The sequence below is a fragment of the Colobus angolensis genome, unplaced genomic scaffold, assembly GCF_000951035.1.
Source record: "Colobus angolensis palliatus isolate OR3802 unplaced genomic scaffold, Cang.pa_1.0 Scaffold28, whole genome shotgun sequence".
Classification (NCBI taxonomy): Eukaryota; Metazoa; Chordata; class Mammalia; order Primates; family Cercopithecidae; genus Colobus; species Colobus angolensis.
Window position 1 is genome coordinate 6,697,578 of NW_012116043.1, and position 16,456 is coordinate 6,714,033.

At 52.5% G+C, this 16,456-nt stretch overlaps 1 protein-coding gene across 2 annotated transcripts; it reads right to left on the reverse strand.

Moving 5' to 3' along the window:
• Positions 1-991: 991 nt before the first annotated feature.
• On the reverse strand, positions 992-16,450 carry ORAI1 (ORAI calcium release-activated calcium modulator 1). 2 transcript variants are annotated; one of them, XM_011948512.1, is made up of 3 exons: positions 16,280-16,450; positions 1,645-1,970; positions 992-1,599 (listed from the first exon to the last, which is right to left on the reverse strand). In XM_011948512.1, exons 1-3 carry the CDS (start codon positions 16,391-16,393, stop codon positions 1,368-1,370), a joined length of 672 nt encoding a protein of 223 aa, XP_011803902.1. In that variant the 5' UTR covers positions 16,394-16,450; the 3' UTR covers positions 992-1,367. The 2 variants fall into 2 exon arrangements, with proteins under 2 accessions (XP_011803902.1, XP_011803901.1); XM_011948511.1 differs by having other exon boundaries at positions 992-1,970.
• Positions 16,451-16,456: the final 6 nt, after the last annotated feature.

A 16,456-nucleotide genomic window follows, 5' to 3' on the forward strand; every position in this document is an offset into this window, starting at 1 on the left:
TTTTTTTTTTGAGACGAAGTCTCACTCTGTCGCCCATGCTGGAGTACAGTGGTGCCATCTCGGCTCACTGCAAGCTCTGCCTCCCGGGTTCAAGCGATTCTCCTGCCTCAGCCTCCCGAGTAGCTGGGACTACAGGCGCCGCCACCAAGCCCAGCTAATTTTTTTGTATTTTTAGTAGAGACGGGGTTTCACCGTGTTAGCCAGGATGGTCTCGATCTCGTGACCTCGTGATCCGCCCGCCTCAGCCTCCCAAAGTGCTCGGATTACAGGTGTGAGCCACCGCGCCTGGCACAACTTTTGGTAGGTTTGAAATTTCTCAAAATAAAATGTTGAATTTTTTTCTTTTTTTGAGACAGAGTTTCACTCTTGTTGCCCAGGCGAGAGGGCAGTGGCGTGATCTCGGCTCACCACAACCTCCGCCTCGCGGGTTCAAGCGATTCTCCTGCCTCAGCCTCCTGAGTAGCTGGGATTACAGGCATGTGCCACCACGCACGACTAATTTTGTATTTTTAGTAGACACGGGGTTTCTCCATGTTGGTCAGGCTGGTCTTGAACTCCCGACCTCAGATGATCTGCCCACCTTGGCCTCCCAGAGTGCTAGGATTACAGGCGTGAGCCACCGTGCTGGGCAAAGTTTTCCTTTTTTTTACAGCATCTCCCTCTGTTGCCCAGGTTGGAGTGTAGTGGTGTTACCACAGCTCATTGCAGCCTTGGCCTCCTGGGCTCAGGCAATCTTCCTGCCTCAATCTCTCAAAGGAGCTGGAATTGCAGGTGCCATGCCTGGCTAATTTTTGTATTTTTTGTTTGAGATGGGGTCTCAAACTCCTGGGCTCAAGAGATCCTCCTGCCTTGGCCTCCTGAATAGCTGAGACCACAGGTGTGTGCCACCATACCTGGCTTAAAATTTGTTTTAAGTTTTCCTAGAGGCTCACCTAATCAGGGTGAGGCATAATACCAGTAGCCCAGGCCCAACAAAAACAAGACACAGGAAGGAGGTGTCCTTATGAGTATATTTATGTGTCACACACACGTACACACTCAACGCTGGATGGGAGGGAGGTTGAGGCGGACAGGAGGAGGCACCCAGGTGGCACTGGCACAGGGGAGGAGAGGGGACACAGCGAGTGTGTGGCCCCACTTTGGCCCCCTCCAGCTCTTCCTGGAGCTGGAAGAACAGGAAATGCTTATTCTCTTAGAGGACAGTTTCAAAGTGCAGAAATTTCTCTTACAAAAAGCCTCTTCCCTCCAGGCTCTGCCCCTTGCTGAAGCCCAGCCCCTTGCACAGGCTGTCCGTGAGGCTGGGGCAGGACAAGGTCATGGGGAAGGGCGTAAGGCCAAAGAACTGGAAGGGCCCAGACCGCATGGGCCTAGGCATAGTGGCTGCCAGGCGTCAGGGGGTGGTCCCCTCTGTGGTCCAGCTGGTCCTGTAAGCGAGCAAACTCCGCCAGCTCATTGAGCTCCTGGAACTGTCGGTCCGTCTTATGGCTGACCAGTGAGCGGTAGAAGTGGACAGCGAAGACGATAAAGATCAGGCCGAAGGGCACCATGATGGTGGTCGAGGCGATGGCGGCTGCCTGGCCCGGAGTGATGCCGCTGGTGCTGACGTTGGCAGCTGCACCACTGGCGGGGGGCTTGCTGGTGGGCCTCGGCTGGCCTGGCTGCTTCTTGAGGGGCAAGAACTTGACCCAGCAGAGCAGCACCACCTCGGCCAGGAAGAGCAGCGTGCCGATGACGGTGGAGAAGGCCCAGGCCAGCTCGATGTGGCGGTGCATGCGCTCGTGGGGGGACTCCTTGACCGAGTTGAGGTTGTGCACGTTGCTCACCGCCTCGATGTTGGGCAGGATGCAGGTGCTGATCATGAGTGCAAACAGGTGCACAGCCACCAGCACCGTGGTGCAGGCACTGAAGGCGATGAGCAGCCCTGGCGGGTAGTCGTGGTCAGCGTCCAGCTGCACCTCCACCATCGCCACCTGCGGGGGGACAGGAGGAATGAGTGCCAGCAGTCCCAGCCCCCACTGCTACTCTTCAGTCCTGGCTCTCCTCCTGTCAGGCTCTGGGACCCTGGTCAGTCGCGTGGCCTCTCCAATCCTCAGTTTTCATTTATCTATAATGGGGATAGTAAGGCCTATTCACTTGGGGATGAGAGTGGCAGAAAGTCCTACAGAAAGCAGGAGCCAAGGCCGCCTGGATCTGAATCCCAGTCCTGGCACTCACTAACTGTGCAACCCTGGGAAAGTCATTAACCTCTCTAAGCCTCAACTTTCTTTTTTTTTTTGAGACGGAGTCTTGCTCTGCCACCCAGGCTGGAGTGCAGTGGCCGGATCTCAGCTCACTACAAGCTCCGCCTCCCGGGTTTATGCCATTCTCCTGCCTCAGCCTCCCGAGTAGCTGGGACTACAGGCGCCCGCCTCGTCGCCCGGCTAGTTTTTTGTATTTTTAAGTAGAGACAGGGTTTCACCGTATTAGCCAGGATGGTCTCGATCTCCTGACCTCGTGATCCACCCGTCTCGGCCTCCCAAAGTGCTGGGATTACAGGCTTGAGCCACCGCGCCCGGCCCTCTCAACTTTCTTATCTGTAGAAATAGGGATATAATACTAGTTCATAGGATTTTTTTTTTCCCCCAGACACAGTCGTGCTCTTTTGCCCAGGCTGGAACCCAGTGGTGCGATCTCGGCTGACTGCAACCTCCACCTCCTGGGTTCAAGTGATCCTCCTGCCTCAGCCTCCCAAGTACCTGGGACTACAGGCACGTGCCTACACTTGACTAATTTTTTGTACTTTTGGTAAAGACGGGGTTTCACCACATTGGCCAAGCTGGTCTCGAACTTCCAACCTCAGGTGATCCACCTGCCCGCCTCAGCCTCCCAAAGTGCGGGGATTACAGGTATGAGCCACCACACCCAGCCAATTCATAGAATTATTTTAACAATCAAATGAGAGCTGGCACATGGTACCACCTCCCAAATCACTGCTATTACCACCTGGTCAGGTATTAGAAACCAGCCGCAGGACAGGCACAGTGGCTCACACCTGTAATCTGTACACTTTGTGGAGGCCGCGGTGGGAGGACTGCTTGAGGCCAGGAGTTAGAGAGCAGCCGGGCAATACAGAGAAACCTCACCTCTACAAAAAAATTTGTTTTAATTAGCTGGGGGTGGTGGTGCACACCTGTAGTTCTGGCTACTTGGGAGTCTGACGGAGAAGGATTGCTGGAGCCCAGGAGTTTGAGGTGATGGTGAGCTATGATCGCACCACCGCCCTCCAGTCTGGGCACCGGAGCAAGACCTTATCTCTAAAAAAAATAAAATCAGGTGGGGTCAGTGGCTCATGCCTGTAATTCCAGCACTTTGGGAAGTTGAGGTGGGTGGATCACCTGAGGTCAGGAGTTGGAGACGAGCCTGGCTAACATGGTGAAACCCCATCTCTACTAAAAATAAAACAAAATAGCTGGGCGTGGTGGCACGCGCCTGTAATCCCAGCTACTTGGGAGGCTGAGGCAGAAGACTCACTTGAACCCGGGCAGCGGAGGTTGCAGTGAGCTGAGATCCCGGGCAGTGGAGGTTGCAGTGAGCTGAGATCGTGCCACTGCACTCCAGCCTGGGCAACAGAGTGAGACTCTAACTTAAAAATAATAATAATAACAATTAAATAATTAAATTAAAATTAACACCAACCACCATCAGTGGTCAAAATGGTAAATTTTGTTATGCGTGTTTTACTATGGTTAAAATAAAAGCATTAAAAAAAAGCAATCACCAGCCACCATTCCTGTTGGCCCCACATCCTCACACCCAAGCAGAGGCTTCTCCTTTATGCCCTGCTCTGGGGACATGCAGAGGGGTGGTGGCTGCTCTCCCAGGACACACTCAGGCCCTTCTGCGGGCACAGTGCACAACCTGAGGAGTACAGAGCAGGCTTCCCAGAAGCAACGGGCTCAGCTGGTGCAGGCTGGGTGGCCAGTACACCCTGGGGCTGTCTCCTCCCCAGCTGCAGGGCTGACCACCAGATGCCCCCAGTTCCTGGAGACCTGTGGACCCGAGGTCACCAGGGGCATGCTCCGGGCCAGACACCCGCTGCTCCTCACCTGGGCCTTGCAAGTCACCCCCATGCAAAGGAGCCAGCTCATCAGATCTGGGCCAGGAACAGCTGGCAGTGGGCACACAACCACGGTCAACCTATGAGGGCTGGAGGGACGGGGGTAGGGAGATGGCGGGACCTATGGCAGTCATTCCATCAAGGACAGTGACTCTTTATAAGGTGTTTGCTATGTATGTGGCAGGCTCAGAGCGGACAGCCTAATGTTGAAGTTTCTCCATTAGCCGCACACCAGCCTGGCCCCCAGCAAGCAGGGAATTCCTGACCTCACCCCTCCTGTGGGCTCCTTCCTTCCCCACTGCTCTCCTTTTGCAGTCTGCCTGGCTTCAACCCTGACTCCCCTGCCCTTGATTAGGCTGTATGACTCTGGCAAGCTCTCAACTTTCTGTACCTCTGTTTCCACATCTGTAAAATGGGAATAAATGGGACAAGCCTTGAAAGCTTCTTGTGAGGAATAAGAGAGTCAATTCATGTAAAACAAGTAGTGTCTGGCACACAACAAACCCTCAATAAAAGCGAGCTTTATTATTACCCAGTTTAGGAACCTCATCCCCACCCCACAGTCTCTTTATAACATCCTCCTGGGGCTTCTACCCTCCTGCAGAGGGGCACGCTCAGGCAGAAAGAACACCAGGTCAAATTGGCAAACCCATGTTCCAGCTCCATAACTGCCTGTTCACCGGTAACCTTGGCCAAGAACCTCCTCTCCACCCATAAAAGGAGGGGATGCAGTGAGATGGTCACAATCTGGATCTGACTTGGGGTCGGATATCTCTGAGAATCTGAAGATGGTGGACACTATCCTTTTTTTTTTTTGTAATGGAGTCTCTCTACCACCCAGGCTGGAGTGCAATGGTATAATCTCAGCTCACTGCAACCTCTGGCTCATGGATTTGAATGATTCTCCTGCCTCAGCCTCCCGAGTAGCTGGGATTACAGGTGCGTGCCACCACACCCAGCTAATTTTTGTATTTTTAGTAGAGATGAGGTTTCACCATGTTGGCCAGGCTGGTCTCGAACTCCTGATCTCGTGATCCACCCGCCTCAGCCTCCCAAAGTGCTGGGATTACAGGTGTGAGCCACCGCACCTGGCCTTGACACTCTCCTTAAAACAGCCAAGTATCATTTATTGACAGGACTTTTCTGACAATTTCAACGGGATTCGCAGGCTTTTGTCTAAGAATACCCTCAGTGGACGTTGGTATATACTTTTCAGTCTAGGCGTTTACAAAACATTTCAAACTCATATAAATTTGGGGCAATGCCATCAGGATTTCTACTGTGTTTAAGATCTTTGGTGGCTGAAAGCCAGCCCTGAGAATTCTGAGTCCATGCGGGTGAGGGTGTCTCAGCACATGTGGGTGCTGGACACAGGCCACGGCAGGTGGAGGGCCACCTCCTGCAGCTCCCTTGTCTCTGCACCCAGGTCTGCCCACACCTGGAAGAGGAGAGCCTCTTCCAGCAGCCAGTGTCTCCTGGCACCTCCCCACCCCCCAGCACTTCCTCTTCCTGCTCTGGTCTGCCACCCCGGAACCTGAAACCGGAGACAGGACAAGCAGCAGCAGACGTTAGTGAGCTGCCCCAGGTCCACTGCTACTGATCCACTCACTGGAAATGTCTGGAGCCTTTAGGTGTCTTAGGCCCTGAGCTGGCCGCTGGGGTGTGTATGAGGGGCCTGTACACGGGTCTGTAGTCCTACTCTGTTCCCTACTTGGTGCCTCACCTGCGCCCCAGCCACCCTTAAGGTAGTGTCTCTCCCCCTCTATGCAGTCAGGACCACAGAGCACACCACACGGCTGGCTGCAAACTGGCTCCTCCACTTACACAGCTATTGACCTTGGATAAGGTTCTCAACCTCTCTGTACCACAGCTTCCACATCTATAAAATAGAGGCTGACAGGCGTAGTGGTTCATGCCTGTAATCCCAGCACATTGGGAAGCTGAAGTGGGCGGATAACTTGAGGCCGGGAGTTCCAGAGCAGCCTGGCCAACATGGTGAAACCCTGTCTCTACTAAAAATACAAAAATTAGCCAGGCGTGGGCCAGGCGTGGTGGCTTATGCCTGTAATCCCAGAACTTTGGGAGGCCGAGGCAGGCAGATAACTTGAGGTTAGGTGTTCAAGACCAGCCTGGCCAACATGGCGAAGCTCCGCCTCTACTAAAAATACAAAAAAAATTAGCTGCGTGTGGTGGAACGCACCTGTAATCCCAGAAAATTGTGAGGCTGAGGCACAAGTATTGCTTGAACCTGGAGGTGGAGGTTGCAGTGAGCTGAAATCGCGCCGCTGCACTCCAGCGTAGGCACAGAGGGAGATACCATCTCAAAAAAAAAAAAAAATTAGCTGGGGTGTGGTGGTGGGCACCTGTAATCCCAGCTAACTGGGAGGCTGAGGTAGGAGAATCTCTTGAATTCAGGAGGCAGAGGTTGCAGTAAGCCAAGATAGCACCACTGCACTCCAGTCTGGGTGACAGAGCATGGTCTGTCTCAAAAAAAAAAAAGATAATCCCATGATTTATTAATACTATTATTACTCTTTCACAAACAAGGAAACTGAGGCTCAGAAAGGTGATGTCAGCTGTCCAAAGGGTTACTCTGCTGCTGGATTCAAAACCAAGTCCACTTGGCTCCACAGCCCGGGTATGAAGGGGGCAAAGGAGCACCTCCCTCACATGGTGGCTGAGATTAAATGTAGTTTTCATATCTAGATGTTTAGCATAGCGCCAGCTACAGCAGCTCAACAAATCTTGGTTAAAAAGAAAAACACAGGGCTGGGCGCGGTGGCTCATGTCTGCAATCCCAGCACTTTGGGAAGCTGAGGCAGGCAGATCATGTGCAGTTGGGAGTTCGAGACAAGCCTGACCAACATGGAGAAACCCTATCTCTACTAAAAATACAAAATTAGCTGGGCACGGCAGCGCTAATGTGAGACCCTATTGCGCACACACACAGAAAAAAAAAAAATTAGCCGGGTATAGTGGGCATGCCTGTAGCCCCAGCTACCTTTTTTTTTTTTTTTTTTTTGAGATGGAGTCTCACTCTGTCACCCGGGCTGGAGTGCAGTGGCATGATTCGGCTCACTGCAACCTGCCCCTCCCGGGTTCAAGCGATTCTCCTGCCTCAGCCTCCTGAGTAGCTGGGATTACAGGCGCCTGCCACCATGCCCAGCTAACTTTTGTTAGTGCCCAGCCAGTCCTGGCTATTTGAGAGGCTAAGGCAGGAGGATCCCTTGACCCCAGGAGTTCGAGGCTGCAGTAGCTATGATCGCATCACTACACTACACACTGGGCAACAGAGCAAGACTCTATCTCTAAAAAAAAAGAAAAGAAAAAAGGAGAAAAACAGAGCTTGAAGTGCGTGGAAGAGAAATAGTGCCTGGATACCCTCAGCTCAGGCTGGAGACAGGGACCCCATATGCCCACCTTCCAACCCCAACTCTGGACCTCGCTGGCTATATTTAGAGGCAGCTCCAGCTCCAAACCCCAGCCACAAGGATGAGTACCCCACGCCACACCTGGCCTGACGGCCACCTCCACGGGACAGAGACCACCACATTCCACACCATTAGTCACACCCACAGGCTTCAGGGCCAGAAAGCAGTGCAGCTGTTTGGGACGCACACGGCCTGGGGACACCCACAGTCGCCAGCTTTCCCTGAGGTCTTGGGCTGTGGAGAGAGGAGAGGCTCTCTGAGGAAGAAAAAAGGGCCTACTGCCCGGCTCTGTAAGAAACCCCATCACCCTCACTGGACCCTACGATTCCTGGAACTCCGTGCACATAGGCAAGCTGTATGTGCCCAGACTTGGGACCAAGTTCAATGCCACAGGGTTCAGGGGGCTGTGTAAAAGAATGATTTAAAGTGAGAAGAAAGGAAGGGTTGGCACGTGTCATGGAGCTGGATGAAAAATTCACAGGAATAAATACCACCACTTTTTCCAGGACACGTCTTGCTCTGGAAATCTCCCCTCGGGTGGGGAGGGTGAGGGCCCAGGGGCCCTGCAGATCTGGCAGCTGACTGCCAGATCCCCAGCTGAGCCCCAGCGAGATTGGATCAGATCAGATCGCATGCAGCTTCACAAGGTAAATATAGCCCGTCAGCCCAAAATAAACAGCCCCCAGCCAGCCACTGGCCGCCTGAACCTGGCGAGGCGAACCCTATAAGGGATAGGAAAGGCGAAAGACCACCAGCCCCACCTCACGCTAGTCCATGGATCCCCCAGTAGGGTTTTGGCTAGAGATGCCAAAGCTTAGCAAGGGCCAAGAAGAGGGTTACATAATTCTGCGAAGGGCAGGGCCTGGGTGGCCCTAGCAGACTGTACCAGGCGTCAGCCCACCTCGCCTGAGTGCCAGCTATCTCTCCTGGCTCCTGCTGGGCTCCATGGAGACCCTGGGCACCGGGCACCTGCAAGTCCAGGCCCTCTGAGGCAGCCCTCCCATGCTGCGCCTGACCTCAGCTTCCACAGCCTTCCTTCCCCTGGCCTAGTTCTTTTCTTGACCACCCTTTTAGGAGGGTGTGTGGCTGTAGCCTGGAACGTAAGGCCCTCTAAGCTGCAATCATGCAGGGTCACCGGGAGCTGTCTGAGCCTGCCGGCCCCACCTCAAATGCAAACCATCTCTTAAGAGGGTATTGAGGTCTAGTGTGCAGTGGTTTACAAAGTCTTGACCATGACAGTCCAGGACTCCACGTTTCTATAAATAGACACACATGCGTTTATAACAGAAACAAAAGTTTCGCCAATCAACATTTAGCCTTACAGCATGCCAACAAGGTCTTGCAAGATGCAATGCGTGCTGCGACTTTGTTTCATTTCATCCTTATCTCATTCTAAAAACCGCCAGGAGCTTGGTACCAAAGTTATCAAAAGAAAGAAACAACAAAATGTGCTGGTTGCAACTTACTAAATTTGTTACAAGCCATGAACAGGCTGAATTTGCATACGGGGTCGGGGGCACTTTTTGAGGCAGGGTCTCACGCTGTCGCCCAGGCTAGGGTGCAACTGGGTAATCACAGCTCACTGCAGCCTCAACCTCTCGGGTTCAGTGATCATCCCATCTCAGCGTCCCAAACAGCTGGGACTAGAGGCACTATGCCTGGTTAATTTTTTTTTTTTTTTTTTGAGACGAAGTCTCACTCTGTCGCCCATGCTGGAGTACAGTGGTGCCATCTCGGCTCACTGCAAGCTCTGCCTCCTGGGTTCACGCCATTCTCCTGCTTCAGCCTCCCAAGTAGTTGGGACTACAGGCGCCTGCCACCACGCCTGGCTAATTTTTTGTATTTTTTAGTAGAGACGGGGTTTCACCGTGTTAGCCAGGATGGTCTCGATCTCCTGACCTAGTGATGCGCCAGCCTCAGCCTCCCAAACTGCTGGGATTACAGACGTGAGCCACCGTGCCCAGCCATAAATATTTTTTGATAAGGGTATAAGCTCAAAAGTTTGGAGACAGGGCCCAGTGCAGTGGCTCACACCTGTAATCCCAGCACTTTGGGAGGTCGAGCTGGGCGGATCATCTGAGGTTGGGAGTTCGAGACCAGCCTGACCAACATGGAGAAACCCCATCTCTACTAAAAATACAAAATTAGCCGGGCATGGTGGCACATGCCTATAACCCCAGCTACTCGGGAGGCTGAGGCTGAAGAATCTCTTGAACCCAGGAGGCAGAGGCTGCAGTGAGCCAAGATTGCACCATTCCACTCAAACCTGTGCAACAAGAGCAAAACTCAGTAAAAAAAAAAAAAAAAAAAAAGATTGGCTTAGATCAGAGGTCAGCAAACTAGAGCCTGCAGACAGTAGTTTTTGTAAATTAAGTTTTATTGGCACACAGCCATGCCCACTCACTCACCTATTATCTGTGCTCCTTTCCAGCTACAACAGCAGAGTTGAAGAGTTACCACTGAGACCTGGTGGCTCCTTTACACAAAAAGCCAGCTGACCCCTGGGTGACATCAATGATCCCTAAATAGGGCTATCAAATAATAGTCCCACAAGATTATCATCTGAAGAAAAGTCTGTGGTCTTAGCAGTCTGAGATGTTCCTTCCAGAGATCATATTAAAGAATCCTTAGAAACCCCATCAGAGAGAAATCTGCTGTCTATGTTTATTTTATTTGTTGTGAGACAGAGTCTCACTCTGTCACCCAGACTGGAGTGTGGCACCCTTAGAGCTCACTGCAGCCTTGACCTTCCGGGCTCAAGTGATCCTCCTGCCTCAGCCTCCCAAGTACTTGGGACCACAGGCATCTGCCACCATGCCTGGCTAATTTTTTTTATTATTTGTGGAGACGGGGTCTCCCTATGTTGCCCAGGCTGGTCTCCAACTCCTAGGCTCCGGCTATCCTCCTACCTTGGCCTCTCAAAGTACTGGGATTACAGGCATGAGCCACTGCACCTGGCCTGCTGTCAATGTTTAAACTTTATATTCAGTTTTATTTCTCTACAGGAACTCTACCCTTCACCCCCACCCCACATTGATTACCTTAGGGCTGTCTTAGAAACCTACTCAGAGTTATCCTTCATTAGCCAGGGACCCGGCAGTCAGTGGAGCTCAACACTGCTCTCGGTCAAAATTCCAAAAATATGCCACAGTCACTTGTGAAATTTTACAAACGTCTTCTCTGCTAGGCAGGAAGCACCCTCCCCTTGGGGAACACAGCATAATTCCCTTTCTCCATAGCCCAGCGTGCAAATCCAGCACACAGAGTCTCACATCTGGAAGATCTCAAAGGCCCAGTTAACAACCTGCATGGGTGGTGGAAACCAGAGGGTGGTAAAGTGGAAATGGCTCCCAGCCAGACAGACCAGAGCTTGAATGCTACTAGCTGGAGAATCTTAACCTCTAGGAGCCTTAGTTTTCCTGTTTACAATACATACTTTTAAGAGCTATGGTGAGGATTCAGTAAGAATGAAAGAAAAGCGTTCAGGCTCATGCCTGGCACGACAGGGTGTCAGTAAACAGTAACCACAACCACCACCACCACCATCATAGAATTCATCATGTAACTCCTGTCTAAAACCTTCAATGGCTCCCTGCTGCCGATCCTAGAGTTCAAATTTCCCACCCAATCAAGGCCCTCCATTATCTTGCCTGGCTAAATTCACCGTTCTCTACTACTTCCTGAAGACCCTCAACCCCAACCACAGGCCCTGTACCTTTCCCCTAGGTCCTGTCATTTCTCATCTGTTTCTGCCACTTCCTGTGACTTGAAGGCTCTTTCTCAAGTCCTAACTCCACCACACTCAAGGCTCAGCAAGAACCAGATTATTTTACCTCAGTTAACCCTTAGTAGCCCTAACACCATGGAAAAAAGGGTAAGCAAGTATCTGGGATACTTGGGTCAGATACTGTAAATGCTTTGCAGTTTTTGTCTTTTTTTGAGATAGAGTCTTACTCTGTTTGTTGCCCAGGCTGGAGTGCAGTGGCGTGATCTCTACTCATTGCAACCTCCACCTCCCAGGTTGAAACAATTCTCCTGCCTCAGCCTCCCGAGTAGCTGGAATTACAGGAATGCACAACCACACCCGGCTAATTTTTGTACTTTTAGTAGAGATGGGGTTTCACCATACTGGCCAGGCTGGTCTCCCACTCCTGACCTCAGGTGATTCGCCTGCCTCGGCCTCCCAAAGTGCTAGGATTACAAGCGTGAGCCAATGTGCCCGGCCGTACTCCATTTTAAAGATGAGGAAACTCGTCCGGGCGCGGTGGCTCAAGCCTGTAATCCCAGCGCTTTGGGAGGTCGAGACGAGCGGATCACGAGGTCAGGAGATCCAGACCATCCTGGCTAACACGGTGAAACCCCATCTCTACTAAAAAATACAAAAAATTAGCCAGGCGTGGTGGCGGGCACCTGTAGTCCCAGCTACTTGGGAGGCTGAGGCAGGAGAATGGCGTAAACCCGGGAGGCGGAGCTTGCAGTGAGCTGAGATCCGGCCACCGCACTCCAGCCCGGGCAACAGAGCGAGCCTCCGTCTCAAAAAAAAAAAAAAAAAAAAAGATGAGGAAATTGAGACCGAGAAAGGTTAAATGACTTACCTAAGGTCTTGCCCTTATAAGAGGTAGAGCTGGGATTTGAACCAACTTGTCTTGCTCAGGTGTCTGTTCTGACCTTGCTCTGCTTGAGCTTCTCAGCTCTGTTCTCCTACACTCTCTGATGCTTCCTCTCCCACAGCAAGGGTGCTACACCACAGCCACAGGGCTCTGCAGCTTCCCAGCCAGGGACCATGGGCAAGTCCTTCCTCTCAGTGACCACCTATACTCACCTGGTTATAGGAAGATCACAGAATGTGCTACGTGGGGCACTGTCTAGCCTACAGCAACAGCCCAATCAACAAAAGCAATAATAATTACTATCAGTGATCAGTACTAGGAATAGTAATAGCAATTTTTTGCTCATTTACATGGTCCCTGAACTCGGAACATGTCACAGAGGCTCAGTGTCTTATGATTTGAGTCCTTCCTTCCAACTCATTTTCATAGAAATTACAGGCAACTTCTGAACCAGCTCTAGAACTTGGGAACAAAAGGGTGCTGGCAGGCAGAGAACTGAGGAGGCAGATAATCCAAAAATAATTGATCCCAGGTCATGGAAAGCATTTTGTTTACAGCAGCAGACTGACCTTCCCAATTATCTTCTGCTTAGGCTAATGTTACAGCCTGCCTTCCCCAGCAGACGAGATCACCACATATGCTCACCAGTCCTGCAGGGGACGGGGTCAGGCTGAGGCTGGCTGCCTCTCAATGAAGTGTAAACTGAGGGACAGAGGGCGTGATTCAAAGCCCACAAGAGTACTGTGGGCTTAAGGAGCTCTACAGGATGCTGATCCTACGCTACGTCCAGGCCACCTTGCTTTGTATCTCTCGTTAGAGTTTGGAGGATGGCGCGCCTGAGGCCTGCTATTCCTAGAAATGCCGTCTGGAGCAAGAATCTCATCTGCAGATTAGAGAGGGTCCAGGCAAGGTGTGTGTCATCAGACCCTGAAAATTCCTCTGTGTTTCATGGGCCCGGTCTGGTTTCACAATGAATCTTTATGCAAGTCCATGGGAGAGCAGGATATCTGCCATCTCTGTACACATAAAAAAAACTGGCTTCGGCCAGGTGCGGTGGCTCACACCTGTAATTCCAGCACTTTGGGATGCCAAGGCAGGTGGATCACCTGAGGTCAGGAGTTTGAGACCAACCTGGCCAACATGGTGAAACCCCATCTCTACTAAAAATACAAAAATGAGAGGCCGGGTGAGGTGGCGTGTGCCTGTAATCTCAGCTACTCGGGAGGCTGAGATAGGAGAATCACATGAACCCAGGAGGCAGACGTTGCAGTGAGCCGAGATCGCATCACTGCACTCCAGCCTGGGCAACAAAGAGGAAACTCCGTCTCAAAGAAAAAAAAAGAAAAGAAAACTGGCCCCAAAGAGGTAAAGCCTCTTGCCTGAGGTCACCCACTGGCCATCCCCAACACTTCCTGGCCACCTGGCCCGGCCCTCCTACCTGTGAAGTGGGGAACCTCTTAATCCCCTCCAGGCTTTGTGGGAGACCCTCCCTCAATCTCACCTGGTGACCCCATCCCTTGACTTTCCAGGTCTCTGGGAAGGAAGCCCTCTGGGGGCAGGAAGTTGGTTATGCTGACTCACAGGCCAACGGAGAGTAATTCAGGAAACTTGTTGCTCTGTTACCATGGCGTTGGGGCTGCTGGCACCCCCTCCTCTCTGAAGCTCACTTACAGGCTGGGTGTCTAAGTGGGAGTGGGGCATGGTCAGACCCTGCACCCAATCCCATCCCTCCTATAGATTTCCAGCTTCATGGCACATGCAGTTACCCTCTTGTAACTGCAGAATGGAGAGTATCCTGGGGTTTGGTCCTTCTCTGCCTGCAGAACTTTGGGGATTCCATCAGCAGAGCCGGCAAGCCTTCTCCACCCAGGAAGGGGAAAATAAAAGTCCCCAAGAGATAGACATGGTGGGCCAAAGCCCACTCCAAGCCATTGGCTGCCCCAGTCTCCTGACTTCCTCACACTGTTTTTAGCAAGAGGAAGGAGGTGACATTTGACCATGAAGCCTGAGGTCTGTCTTTGAAAGGAAGAGGGGACTTGAGAAGGCAGGAAAGTGTCATTCATCTGGATCTCCCCCCTCAGGAGTGAGAAGCTTGGGGCAGCTATAAACTCATGACCACAAGAAAAGGGGGAACCATTATCTTAAACCCGGAGCGCTGCAGGGAAAAGCTGACAACTGGTAGCTCCCTGCCCACCGCCAATTATAAAACTTTCTTTGGCTTAAAAGAAACTCTTTTGCCCTATTTTTCATTTCCTAGGCCTGTCTTAACATGTCCCTAGCTGGACATCAATCAGAGTTCCTATACACCGCAATGGGTACAAGTGCCTGAGCAAGTTCTGAACACTAACAGACCCGGGTTCAAATCCTGCTCCACCGGACTGGCTGTGTGGTCTTGGGAAAGCCCTTTGACAAAATCATCACAGAGGTTGTTGAGGAGTAAGCCCAGGAGTTAAGGCACCTAGCACTGAGTGAGTGTTTAGTACATGCCGGCTGCTTTTAGAGATTCTTCAGGCACGAGGCAGAACCTGGTCTCTCAGGATTTGAAACTAACAGAGCAGAATTCCCTCCTATCTAAACTAAAACTGAGAGTGCTGTCTATACAAACACACTCCCTGATCTCCTCTCAGGCGCACCCTCAATTTTATTCCCAAAGAGAAACTTTTGAGTAGCAGCCTTCTTTGATGGATTCAGGAATTGAGGCCCAGACAGGGAGACTGAGTTGCTTGAGGTCACAAAGGCAGCAAGTAGCTGAGCAGGGAGGGCTGCTTCCCACTCCCCATCTCCTGGCCTTTCTACTGTGGCCCAGCGCGCTCTGGGCCTTAAAAAATTCAGGCTCTGCTGCAAGGCAAAGCAGGGAGAGTTCCAGACACACTCCCTTCCCAAGAAAACACGAAGGGTGCAGCCACTCCCTCCCTCAAGGCCAAGGGCTTAGCTCACTTGTGGCAGGGGCAGGAGTGCTCTGGTCTACAGAACTGGGGGGCGGGGACAGAGTCCATTCACGAAGGCTGATATCACCGAAAGTGGTAATAATGTAGTTATTATGTAGTCTCCTGCTCCCGGAGAAACTTCAATATGCCAAGCCTGAGGGTATCCCCAGAGCCACTTCTCAGGCCCATCAGCAGCCTCACCCACCCCACACCTCAGAGGCTTCCCACTCCAGCTCCTTAGGATGGTGGGGAAAGGAAAGCAAGCCTATCCCCTATATCAAGAAAGAGCCCATTGGGCCGGGCGAGGTGGCTCACGTCTGTAATCACAGCACTTTGGGAGACCAAGGTGGACAGATCATGAGGTCAGGAGTTCAAGACCAGACTGGCCAACATGGTGAAACCCTGTCTCTACTAAGAATACAAAAATGAGCCGGGCGTGGTGTCTGTAATTCCAGCTACTCAGGAGGCTGAGGCATGAGAATCGCTTGAACCCGGGAGGTGGACGTTTCAGTGAGCCGGGATTGCACCACTGCACTCCAGCCTGGGCGACAGAGCGAGACTCCGTCTTGGAAAAAAGAAAAAAGAAAGAGCCCATTCAACGGGAACACGTCCCTCCCTCCTCCCTCACACTCAGTGACAAGTTTCTGGAGGAAAAACTGAGGGTGCGGACTGGTTGTCAAACCCCCAGGCTGAGGCTCTCGGAAAATGCGGTGGCAAAAGGGGTGTTAGGAAATCCCTCTACAAGCTGATAAAAAAACAGGGCTAACACCTTCCGGCCTCAGGTGCGGGGGCACAAGACAGCTCGAGGTCTTTCTCCTCGTCCCCACCTCCTGACGCCCCCAGCTGGGTTAGTTTTTGAGTCCCTTGTTTCCCCACTGAACGCACGTGGGGCGGGCTTCTTACAGAGCTAACTTCGGGATGCATCTACCACTCTTGCTGGGGCAGGCAAGTCCATGTGGAGGCACCCAAGCCCCCCAGGCCCGGACTCTGGTATGGCTTGTCACCACCCCAGATCGGAGTATTCGGCGCCCACTAGTGCTCACGTCCAGCAGCACCTCTGCCCCTCGCGCAGCGCTCACGACGGCTTCTCCCAGCTCTTCCCCTCACCCCGGCCCGCCCGGCCCGCCCAGCCCGCTCCCCAGTGGGCCCCGTCGGGGCTGCGGGAGGGAGCAGCCGGGACAGCAGAGAGGGGAGGGCAAGGTGGCCCGAGCTCACCATGGCGAAGCCGGAGAGCAGAGCCGAGGTCCGGCTGGAGGCTTTGAGCTTGGCGCGGCTCAAATAGAGCTTGCGCCAGGACAGCGCCTGCATGGAGTGCTCGTTGAGACTCATCACCTCGGAGTAACTCTGGCCGATCCAGTCCGGGTAGGTGACGGCGGGCGGCGACGGCGGGGC

What these genes read in the sequence shown, in the direction of transcription:
- ORAI1 (XM_011948511.1), bottom strand. Translation starts at nt 16,393, where the DNA reads ATGAGTCTCAACGAGCACTCCATGCAGGCGCTGTCCTGGCGCAAGCTC. An exon ending in TGCTCTCCGGCTTCGCCATG is followed by an intron (nt 1,971 to 16,279) that starts GTGAGCTCGGGC and finishes GTCCCCCCGCAG; the next exon opens with GTGGCGATGGTGGAGGTGCA.